This window comes from Schistocerca gregaria, chromosome 6, assembly GCF_023897955.1.
Source record: "Schistocerca gregaria isolate iqSchGreg1 chromosome 6, iqSchGreg1.2, whole genome shotgun sequence".
In the NCBI taxonomy this organism is placed as follows: Eukaryota; Metazoa; Arthropoda; class Insecta; order Orthoptera; family Acrididae; genus Schistocerca; species Schistocerca gregaria.
Genome location: NC_064925.1, coordinates 99,301,772 through 99,314,625, shown reverse-complemented (window position 1 = coordinate 99,314,625; position 12,854 = coordinate 99,301,772). Strand labels below are relative to the sequence as shown.

The 12,854-nt window shown below is 45.1% G+C and overlaps 1 protein-coding gene across 2 annotated transcripts in view; it reads right to left on the bottom strand.

The window, feature by feature from the left end:
- Nucleotides 1-12,854, bottom strand: part of LOC126278520 (astakine-like) — a 113,574-nt gene that overhangs the window by 15,748 nt on the left and 84,972 nt on the right. For both annotated transcript variants that reach the window (XM_049978687.1, XM_049978685.1), the window contains one exon: nt 4,534-4,688. In XM_049978687.1, coding sequence (XP_049834644.1) covers nt 4,534-4,687 — 154 coding nt within the window. In that variant the 5' untranslated portion in view covers nt 4,688. The remainder of the gene's footprint in view (nt 1-4,533; nt 4,689-12,854) is intronic.

The following is a 12,854-nucleotide window of genomic DNA, read 5'->3' as shown; positions in this document are numbered from 1 at the left end:
AATAAAGTTCGCAGTAATAAAGTTTTTGGTTTGAAAGCTCCTTCTGAAGAAATGTTTTTGAGATAATAAGTAAATATGATTTTATGGCAATCTATGTCTTTTCAAATGGAGAGGCACCGCTTTTTCTACTGAGCCAAAATGAGCCACAACCCATTTTTTTCCTTTTTTCATTTTTTTCAAGGTAACCAAACTAGCAAGTAATGCAAATTGGAAACAACCAAACTTAAAAATAATTAAAGGCTTCCTAAATGTAATGTTTTGTATATGAAAGATACACGAAAATCGTTTTATATGAATTTTCTTAGACTAAAAATTAAGCAAATTAGTGAAAGTTAGCTGCTAAATCAAGTCAATGAAACCAAAAACATATGAATAACAAAAAAAACTTGCCTTGTTATAAGTATGTCTTCTGCTGTTCATCGATATAATGAAATGAGCTGATATGCCCTTTTGTTACCTAAAAAGACGTACCTATTACATACAACGTAATTTTTATGTAACTTACGTAACTATAAAATACTTTTTGATTACCGGTCGTGGACGCTGAGTAGCCAGAACCAAGAGCAAGAACAGTTTGGAACACACGTAAAACAGGCGAGCGCAGTGAACGAAACGAACGACTGGATACTGAACTAACTAGGAGCAGTCGGCAGTGGAACTGAGACAGGTGGTCGTGCGAAGAAACACGAGTGCGGCCGAGAGAGACCGAGCACGCGACCGAGGCTGGAACGAGAACTGCCGAAGTGACCGCCGCGACCGAAGTGAACTATGAACAGATCGTTCCTCGTTCCCGGGAACTATAGGTAGACCGCCGCGACCGAAGTGAACTGTGAACCGATCGTTCCTTGGAATTCGTTCCTCGGTCTTTTCGTTCATCTTGGTGAACCGTTCCTTTCGTTTCGCGAGCTACCCATCTCTACTATGTACACTGAAGATTAGCGTCAGCATGAGCGATTTGTGTATTATCCCAGTCGGTTTATTTAATGAGAAAGTGTTAAATTACTGGTCGTAAGATGATCATATGTGTAACATTGTAGTGGAGCAGTAAACTGGATAAAGATATGCTTAATTAGTTTTTCACCTTTCCGTTTGTGGTTTTGTGGTGCATAAAGTTTAAATAAAAGTTCATCATTCAGCGATGTTTAGCATTTAATAATGTAACATCGGACGGCAAATTAACTACGTAGGTTGGAACTCAAATAGTGGCAACACTGCTGTGGAGACACGATGCAGTGGAATCAACTATTGTCGCTGATAGCACGCGTTGCTGACATGCCTACCTTACCTCCGAGCAAATGGACTCGCCAGTCCCATATCACAGGCGCGCGCAACAATCGAGGGAGAAACAGTCACTTGTGAGCGAGCGGTCTAACGTAACGGTGCCACTATGTATTCTGAACAGGAACAACGGAGTTGGATCAAGACTGAATGTGCCAGAGGTCGTACAGCACGACAGTGTCATCAAGATCTTTAAGAGGCGTCCGGGGAATCGGCAATGCCGTGGAGAACAGTGGCACGCTGGGTAAAAGACTTCAACGAAGGTTGGCAGACTGTGGCAGACATGCATCGGGCAGGTCGTCCTAGCGTCTCTGAAGAAGAAGAAGTGCATGCGACCAGCTTTGTGAAAGAAGCGGCGACACTTTCTGCGCAACCCACCCTCATTTTGGACGACAGTGCCAAAGATGAGGGAACCACTTCGTGGCATTCGCTTCAGAGATGTTCCAGAGATTCGACAGCAGTAGACCGTTCCATTCACACCATCAACAGAACAGGCTCTGCTAACAGTATACTACGCCTTCCACACCGCTGGCAACGGGTTCTGCACAACGCAGGTGACTACTCTGAAGGACAGTAACAGGTGCAAACATGTAACTCTTTTGTATCGGTAGTGAATAAACAGTTGCCACTATTTTTAGTTCCAACCCTCGTAAATCTACATATAATGTACGTTGTGAATTCATGAAACTTGTAATACTTATAATCGTAGGAATGGTGGCCCAGTTATAAGTTGCTCCATGACCTCTCGTAGAGGGCTACATGGCCAAGTTTTTAAATACGCTGTCAGAGCAGGTTGCGGGGTCTTTTGATGTTCATATCGTGGCTTACAAGGTTGTTTGGTAAGGTTTGCGCTACAGATAAGTTGCCTGAGCTTAACTGTTGGTTGGGACTTCGAATTATTTCGATGTGTACGTTTTCAGGACTTACGAATATTTTGGTGTGTACCAGCTCGGGACTCAGAAATATTTTTTAATCCCTTGCGTTAGTACAGCTATCAGTGAACTTTTGGTAAGATGAATTTATTATTGAATAAAGTCTGAACTTAAGCATTTAATTCAGTTTAAGTGATTTGGTGTGCATCCCAGGGCCTTTGCTTTACATTTCTTTACTGTCTGTGAATGCATTGCTTGTTCTGCTGAGTCAATACTTTGATTTCTTGTTTCTGTACTGTGTTGAAATAACGGTCTGTGTGAGGTCACCATGCGAAGTGACTTTATGTCTGGTTTCAATCAACTGATAGTGAATATTAGTTCTGTTGTTCTAGGCTTCGTAAGTGATCATACCTTTAATGTCTCCTTTATTTTATTAATCCATTCATTAACTTCGATTGTTAAAAATTTCACGTATTTGTCTTTACTAAATTAATGCACCTCGTGGTCTACTCTGTAGGAATGACCATGGGTTTCGAAAAATACGATCGTGTGAAACCCAGCTCGCGCTATTCGTCCACAAGACTCAGAGGGCCCATAGACACGGGTTCCCTGGTAGATACCGTGTATCTTGACTTCCGCAAGGCGTTTGATACAGTTCCCCACAGTCGTTTAATGAACAAAGTAAGAGCATATGGACTATCAGACCAATTGTGTGATTGGATTGAAGAGTTCCTAGATAAAAGAACGCAACATGTCATTCTCAATGGAGAGAAGTCTTCCGAAGTAAGAGTAATTTCAGGTGTGCCCCAGGGGAGTGTCGTAGGGGCGTTGCTATACACAATATAAATAAATGACCTTGTGGATGACATTGGAAGTTCACTGAGGCTTTTTGCGGATGATGCTGTAGTATATCGAGAGGTTGTGACAATGGAAAATTGTACTGAAATGCACGAAGATCCGCAACGAATTGACGCATGTGCAGGGAATGGCAACTGAATTTCAATGTAGACAAGTGTAATGTGCTGCGAATGCACAGAAAGAAAGATCCTTTATCATTTAGCTACAACATAGCAGGTCAGCAATTGGAAGCAGTTAATTCCATAAATTATCTGGGAGTTAGCCTAGCGGTCTAAGGCGCTGCAGTCATGGACTGTGCGGCTGGTCCCGGCGGAGGTTCGAGTCCTGCCTCGGGCATGGGTGTGTGTGTTTGTCCTTAGGATAATTTAGGCTAAGTAGTGTGTTGGCTTAGGGACTGATGACCTTAGCATTTAAGCCTCATAAGATTTCACACACATTTGAACATTTTTTTATTTAAAATGGAATGATCATATATAATTAATCGCCGGGAAAGTAGATAAGTAGATGCCAGACTGAGAATCATTGGAAGAATCCTAAGGAAATGCAATCCGAAAACAAAGGAAGTAGGTTACAGTCACTTGTTCGCTCACTGCTTGAATACTGCTCACCGGTGTGAGATCCATACCAGATAGAGTTAATAGAAGAAATAGAGAAGATCCAACGGAGAGCAGCGCACTTCGTTACAAGATCATTTAGTAATCGCGAAAGTGTTACGGAGATGATAGATAAACTCCAGTAGAAGACTCTGCAAGGGACGCTCAGAAGCTCGGTACGGGCTTTTGTTGAAGTTTCGAGAACACATCTTCACCGAGGAGTCAAGCAGTATATTGCACCCTCCTATGTATATCTGGCGAAGAGACCATGAGGATAAAATCAGAGAGATTAGAGCCCACACAGAGGCATACACACAATCTTTCTTTCCACGATCAATACGAGACTGGAATAGAAGGGAGAACCGATAGAGGTACTGAAGGTACCCTCCGCCACACACCGTCAGGTGGCTTGCGGAGTATGGATGTAGATGTAGATGTAGATATGATAGATCGATGCTTCAGTAAGTACAAGAGCAATGCATGACTCGTCTATCTAATGTTACGCGATCCCAGTACCGTTGCAACTGGACATCGACGATGGAAAGGCTACGAACTCATTCACTTGTTGTGGTGCGACTGTTATTTCAGTGCTTGAATATATCAGAACTTTCGAAAAGGCCCTTGTCGAATACTTGAATACTTGATTATTCCTTTACCTAGCAAGTTTTCTCCTGTATTTCTTTCCTCCTCATCTCTTATCTTATCCGTTAACTTAAATTTTTTGTTGCGCCACAAATGATTCTAGTTTTTTTCTAGTCAGCGATTCGCTTCTATACAATTATGGACACCAAACATACCTTATCAGGTTCAATGGCCTATCCTCTGTTGGTTCGTACGCTACCAGGTGACCTTAACATTGTGACTCCAGAGTGTGGACCTTAGGAGAAGGTTGGGAAACACATAATGCGGCGATATTCTGCGACTATATTTACCGAGGACGCAGCACTCTGTCGTTCCGCAGTCGTTGGAGCTGACGCAGTCGATGTAGCCTGGGATGGCGACCTTCTTCACCACACCTGCCGACGCCGCCAGGATCAGAGCGGCGCTGGTAGCCAGCAGCAGAGACAGGGATGTCTGATGCATCATCCTGAAACACAACGCATCCCGCGAGAGCTTATAAACGTGCGAGCAAGCAAACATATCTGGTGTCCGAGGATACTGGTTTCACACAGGGCTCTTTAATATCAGTGGCGATGGGAGTCAGGATGTAAACAAAGACTGAGAATCTGTTACATGACGAGTTTGGCTTTACGAGAAGTGGAACACTAGGAGAGACTGAGCAGCGTACGGCTCGTGTTCACGCCATTTATTGTTTGTCATCATCTGTTACTGTACTGCCGCCTCGTTTTATTATTCCATTTACTTCCTGCCTTACTTGCCCGTGAGCGGCAGCAGCAGGGCGTATCGATAAGTGCACTGTCGTACCATCTCTGGAGCGACCGATGGCATTTCCGGGTCGTCGTGTGTGGGGCAGTCAGTTGGAGACGGACCAGCAGTGCAGTCGGGACGCAGCAGCAGTGAAGTCGGGGACGGAGCGCTGGTGAGGTGCTGATTGCCAGTGCTCGCAGACCGCTGGCGACACACTTGAACTGTCCGACGGGCCTGGGAGAGCCAGTCGGTTAGCGTGGAGCAGCGAGTAAATCTCCGTCGCGCGTACTCTGACTGGGGCCGCTGGTGGTGTGCACGTGCGGTTGGAGTGTGAGGTGCTACTTGCAGGTACTACGAATTTCGTCGCCCACCGATCTTGGACATGAAAGTTGAGTCTACATCTACATCTACATCTACATCTACATCTACATTTATACTCCGCAAGCCACCCAACGGTGTGTGGCGGAAAGCACTTTACATGCCACTGTCATTACCCCCATTTCCTGGTCCAGTCGCGTATGGTTCGCGGGAAGAACGACTGCCGGAAAGGTTCCGTGCGCGCTCGAATCTATCTAATTTTACATTCGTCGTCTCCTCTGGAGGTATAAGTAGGCGGGAGCAATATATTCGATACCTCATCCAGCAACGCACCCTTTCGAAACCTGGCGAACAAGCTAAACCGCGATGCAGAGCGCCTCTCTTGCAGAGTCGGCCACTTGAGTTTGCTAAATATCTCCGTAACGCTATCACGGTTACCAAATAACCCTGTGACGAAACGCGCCGCTCTTCTTTGGATCTTCTCTATCTCCTCCGTCAACCCGATCTGGTACGGATCCCAGACTGACGAGCAATACTCAAGTATAGGTCGAACGAGTGTTTTGTAAGCCACCTCCTTTGTTGATGGACTACATTTTCTAAGGACTCTCCCAATGAATCTCAACCTGACACCCGCCTCACCAACAATTTTATATGGTCATTCCACTTCAAATCGTTACGCATGCATACTCCCAGATATTATACAGAAGTAACTGCTACCAGTGTTTGTTCCGCTATCATATAATCATACAATAAAGGATCCTTCTTTCTATGTATTCGCAATACATACTATCAAGCCTCAACTGTTTACATTGCTTTGTTTTATCCTGACTGTCGCTTTTGGACATTCCTACAAGCAACAATGCGGCTAAGATTCCAGCCATTTTCCTGGAGAGTTTATCTTAATTTATTCCCTATTATTGAAGTTGACCAGCGGTATCTTCTGCCTTGTGGCCGCTGACATTCCGCTTACCTGCCCTGGTCGTTGACGTAACTTTCGGCAGTGTATTTTCTTCCGTCGTGTTGTCGCTGTCCAGCGTGGAGTGTTGTTCGACAGCTGAGCTGTTGTTGGTCGTAGTGGGCGCCAATATTTTGTGTGTCATTGTATTGAAATCTTGTGGTCGTTTTGCTGGCTGCGTGGAGCGGAAATGATCTTGTTGATTGGTCGGTCGGCTGTCTGTCGGTTGGGTTGCCTTCAGATTAAGAAGTCGCTGCACAGGCTGCCTGTCTCACCTAAACAGGCGTTAGTGTTACAATCCCAGGTCGACCCTAGGAAACTTCTGAGCGCCGTTCCTTGTGTGTTACGTAGTAAATTTCCCCGTATGGGTTTTAGTTATTTGGTTGATGTGTGGCCTTCAGCCGAGTATCAATATCTATGGAATTAATGTTCTTGTCTTGCCCTTAAGGCATGAGATTGTTATTCTTTATAGGGGCCTTCAGCCAAATTTTATATGAAATGTTTTAAGATACGGCCTTCTGCCTTTTAATATTGAATCTCTTCTTACTAGTGCTTAATTCCTTAAATTATTTGCTGATGTGCGGGCTTCAGTCGAGTTTTAATATCTCTTAAATTAATGTTCTTGTCTTGCCCTTAAGGCATAAGATTGTTACGCTTTTGTATGGGGCCTTGAGCCGAATTTTGCATGAAATGTTTTAAGATAAGACCTTCTGCCTTTTGACTGAAACGCTTCTTATTTCTTAATATCCGGCCTCCAGTCAGGTTCCATTTAAATTAAATTGCTAAGGCCTTCAGCCAGTTTAGATTGAAAATTTAGAAAATATTTTTAGGAGAAACCTCCAGAAGAACCTTGTATTTCAATTTCTTGCTTAGGCCTTGTGTCTTGGATTTTGACTGTGGCCTTCAGCCGATCTGAAGCTAATCAAAGGAGGCCGATTAAAGTTTTCAGTGTTTTGCATCCTTGTTGTAAAATTGTGTGTTGATAAATAAAGTTTGTATGTTGAGTGCCCCTTTCCACAATCTACTCCACTCTGTCCTGCTAGCCCAGGCATTTCTGAGACATTTATAGCTTCACGCTTGATAATCGAAGTAAGGATTAAGAAAAATCGCGGCATGTCCATACGAACTGTTGACGTATAAAATGCGTTCGACATTGTAGCACGGTTCCAAATTCTCAGGAAAATACGTGTAAGCTACAGGACAGACGCGTCATGTACAGTGTGTACAGTCACCAGGAGAGAAAAATAAAAATGAGAGACGAAGAGCGAACTGCTCCGATTAGAAACGGTTTATGACAGGGAGGTAGTCTGTCGCCCCCAGTGTTCAATCTGTACATCGAAACAGCAGTGACGAAAATTTGAGAAATGTTCAGGAATGAGATTAAAATTCAAGGTGAAAGGATATCAATGGCAAGATTCACTGATGACATTGCTATCCTCAGTGATATTCACGGACAATTGCAGGATATGTTGAGTGGCATGAACTGTAACGGGTAAAGAATACGTATCGAGATTAAATAGAAAAAGACGTAACAATGATGTGTAGCAAAAATTACATTAGCTATAAACTTAACACCAAACCTGAGGACCACGAAATATATGAAGTGAGGGATTTCTGATACCTTAGAACCAAAACAGTACACGACTGCTGAAGCAAGGAGTACATAAAATAGACTAGCCCAGACAAACGGGGCACTCCTGGTCGAACTAGAGGTGTCTGTAAGTACCTAGCATCGGTGTTAATTTCAGGAAGAAATTTCTGAAAAATTTCGGTTCGAGCTCACCATTGTATGGTCGTGAAACACTGTGGGAGAAATAGGAAAATAAGAGAATACAAACGTTTGAGACGTGTTGCTAGAAGAGTGTTGAAAATTAGGAAGACTGATTAGAAAGGAATGGGAGAAGACAGAAACCTGTGGGAAACATTGGCCGTAAGAAGGTACAGTATTGTGGGACATGTATTAAGATACGAGGGAACAACTTCCATTGCACTAAAGGGTGTTGGAGAGGGCAAAAACTGTAGGGGAAGATAGCGGTTGGAATACAGCCAACAAAAAGTTACGGACGTTGGGAACAATTGTTACTCTGACAAGGAAAACTCCCCATCCCATCCCCATCACATTTAGTGGTAAGATGGCGCAGTAGATAGCTCATCAAAAACTGAACACAGATCAAGCATGAAAAGAGGAAGAAGGTGTACTGCGCTGTGGCAAAAAAAGCAAAATAGTAACAGTGAACGGTCCAAGCTCAAGATCTACAACATCGAGGGAGTTGCAAGAGGCACGGCGTCGTTGTTGTGTGGTCGCAGGATTGGACTGAAAAGTAGGAGATCCATTTCAAACCTAACTCGTGGAGCATTTTTGTTTCACAAAACTGTGAACATTGCGTAAAGTCATTGACATGTCTTTTCTCCTTCTGCAGCCTTGGCAATGTTCATACTATACAGGGTGGTCCATTAATCGTGACTGGGCCAAATATCTCACGAAATTAGCGTCAAACGAAAACACTACAATGAACGAAACTTGTCTAGCTTGAAGGGGGAAACCAGATGGCGCTATGGTTGGCCCGCTAGATGGCTCTGCCGTAGGACAAACGGCGTTTTTTTAAAAATAGGAACCCCCATTTTTATTACATATTCGTGTAGAACGTAAAGAAATGTGATTGTTTTAGTTGGACCACGTTTTTCGCTTTGTGATAGATGGCGCTGTAATAGTTACAAAGATATGGCTCACAATTTTAGACGAGCAGTTGGTAACAGGTAGGTTTTTTTAAATTAAAATACAGAACTTAGGTACGTTTGAACATTTTATTTCGGTTGTTTCAGTGTGATACATGTAACTTTGTGATCATTTCTGAGAACGCATGCTGTTACAGCGTGATTACCAGTAAATACAACATTATGCAATAAATGCTCAAAATGATGTCCGTCAACCTCAGTGCATTTGGCAATACGTGTAATGATATTCCTCTCAACAGCGAGTAGTTCGCCTTCCGTAATGTCCGTACATGCACTGACAATGCGCTGATGCATGTTGTCAGGCGCTGTCGGTGGATCACGATAGTAAATACCCTACAGCTTTCTCCACAGAAAGAAATCCGGGGACGTCAGATCCGGTGAACGACCAATCCACTTATCATAAAATACACTCCTGGAAATTGAAATAAGAACACCGTGAATTCATTGTCCCAGGAAGGGGAAACCTTATTGACACATTCCTGGGGTCAGATACATCACATGATCACACTGACAGAACCACAGGCACATAGACACAGGCAACAGAGCATGCACAATGTCGGCACTTGTACAGTGTATATCCACCTTTCGCAGCAATGCAGGCTGCTATTCTCCCATGGAGACGATCGTAGAGATGCTGGATGTAGTCCTGCGGAATGGCTTGCCGTGCCATTTCCACCTGGCGCCTCAGTTGGACCAGCGTTCGTGCTGGACGTGCAGACCGCGTGAGACGACGCTTCATCCAGTCCCAAACATGCTCAATGGGGGACAGATCCGGAGATCTTGCTGGCCAGGGTAGTTGACTTACACCTTCTACAGCACGTTGGGTGGCACGGGATACATGCGGACGTGCATTGTCCTGTTGGAACAGCAAGTTCCCTTGCCGGTCTAGGAATGGTAGAACGATGGGTTCGATGACGGTTTGGATGTACTGTGCACTATTCAGTGTCCCCTCGACGATCACCAGAGGTGTACGGCCAGTGTAGGAGATCGCTCCCCACACCATGATTCCGGGTGTTGGCCCTGTGTGCCTCGGTCGTATGCAGTCCTGATTGTGGCGCTCACCTGCACGACGCCAAACACGCATACGACCATCATTGGCACCAAGGCAGAAGCGACTCTCATCGCTGAAGACGACACGTCTCCATTCGTCCCTCCATTCACGCCTGTCGCGACACCACTGGAGGCGGGCTGCACGATGTTGGGGCGTGAGCGGAAGACGGCCTAACGGTGTGCGGGACCGTAGCCCAGCTTCATGGAGACGGTTGCGAATGGTCCTCGCCGATACTCCAGGAGCAACAGTGTCCCTAATTTGCTGGGAAGTGGCGGTGCGGTCCCCTACGGCACTGCGTAGGATCCTACGGTGTTGGCGTGCATCCGTGCGTCGCTGCGGTCCGGTCCCAGGTCGACAGGCACGTGCACCTTCCGCCGACCACTGGCGACAACATCGATGTACTGTGGAGACCTCACGCCCCACGTGTTGAGCAATTCGGCGGTACGTCCGCCCGGCCTCCCGCATGCCCACTATACGCCCTCGCTCAAAGTCCGTCAACTGCACATACGGTTCACGTCCACGCTGTCGCGGCATGCTACCAGTGTTAAAGACTGCGATGGAGCTCCGTATGCCACGGCAAACTGGCTGACACTGACGGCGGCGGTGCACAAATGCTGCGCAGCTAGCGCCATTCGACGGCCAACACCGCGGTTCCTGGTGTGTCCGCTGTGCTGTGCGTGTGATCATTGCTTGTACAGCCCTCTCGCAGTGTCCGGAGCAAGTATGGTGGGTCTGACACACCGGTGTCAATGTGTTCTTTTTTCCATTTCCAGGAGTGTATGCTATTCAATACCTCTTCAACCGCACGCGAGCTATGTGCCGGACATCCATCATGTTGGAAGTATATCGCCATTCTGTCAAGCAGTGCAAACATCTTGCAGCAATATCGGTAGAACATTACGTAGGAAATCAGTATACAGTCCACCATTTAGATTGCCATCGATAAAATGGGGGCCAATAATCCTACCTCCCATAATGCCGCACCATACAATAACCCACCAAGGTCGCTGATGTTCCACTTGTAGCAGCCATCGTGGATTTTCCGTTGCCCAATAGTGCATATTATGCCGGTTTACGTTATCGCTGTTGGTGAATGACGCTTCGTCGCTAAATAGAACGCGTCCAAAAAATCTGTCATCGTCCCGTAATTTCCCTTGTGCCCAGTGGCAGAACTGTACACGACGTTCAAAGTCGTAGCCATGCAATTCCTGGTGCATAGAAACATGGTACGGGTGCAATCAATGTTGATGTAGCATTCTCAACACCCATGTGTTTTAGATTGCCGATTCTCGTGCAGTTTGTCTGCTACTGATGTGCGGATTAGCCGCGACAGCAGCTAAAACACCTACTTGGGCATCATAATTTGTTGCAGGTCGTGGGTGACGTTTCACATGTGGCTGAACACTTCCTGTTTCCTTAAATAACGTTACTATCCGGCGAACGGTCCGGACACTTGGATGATTTCGTCCAGGATACCGAGCAGCATACATAGCACACGCCCGTTGGGCATTTTGATCACAATAGCCATACATCAACACGATATCGACCTTTTCCGCAAATGGTAAACGGTCCATTTTAACACGGGCAATGTATCACGAATCAAAAACCGTCCGCACTGGCGGAATGTTACGTGATACCACGTACTTATGCGTTTGTGACTATTACAGCGCCATCTGTCACAAAGCGAAAAAAGTGGTCCAACTAAAACATTCATTTTCTTTACGTACTAGACGAATATGTAATAGAAAATGGGGGTTCCTATTTAAAAAAACGCAGCAGATATCCGTTTGACCTATGGCAGCGCCATCTAGCGGACCATCCACGGCGCCATCGGGTTTCGCCCTTCAAGCTAGACAAATTTCGTTCTTTGTAGGTTTTTCTTTGACGCTAATTTAGTGAGATATTTGGCCCGGTGACAATCAATGGACCACCCTGTATATTGGTAACAGAAAATGTCAAGGGGTAAAAATTTTACCGTAGCAAGAATATGTAATGGCGAGATGCCGCTTACACCTCTCACAGAAATTAAAACAACAAATAAACGGGTGTGAACTACAACAAAGGAATTCAGGAGTCATAACTTCCAAAAGGAACGCAAGAGTCATAATGTCTGGTTCTTGTGTAAAACAAATAGGATGTACGTACCTCTGCAGAACCCTCCCTTACACCTCGCTGTTGCGAACGGACTTCACACCACAACTCACACACAAATTTGAATACAGCCAGCAGATATGTCAATGGCGTGACGGACAGTTCATAATTTTTGAAAAGAAAGCGTGGGGGACCAAGGAGATTTGAACACGGATCTCTTGCTCCGCAGTCCATCACCATGACCACACAACCACGACGCCACGCTTCTTGCAACTGCCTCGTAGTTGCAGAACTTGAGCTTGGACAATTCACAGTTTCTATTTTCGCTGAAATTTTTCGGAAGAACCTAACGGTGTTCCGAAAGGCTAGGCTAAACGCGGTTGGCGGTGCGTGTTTTTTGCTGTTAGCAGTAGTTCATCTTGTCGTGAAACTGAAGTAGATTGTTCCTGAGAGTTAGTATGGGCAGAGGTCATTGTTGGCAACCGGAATATAATAATAAATGGAACCTCTTACCGACCTCCCAATTCACATGATACATTTGCTGAAATGTTCAAAGAAAACTTGAGTTTGATTTCAAACACGTAACCGAATCATACGATTACAGTTGGTGGTGACTTTAATTTACCCTCGATATGTAGGTGAAAATACATGTTTAATTCTGGAGGTACGCATAAAGCATCATCCGAAATTGCGCTAAACAACTTCTCTGAAAATTATTTCGAGCAATTAGTTCA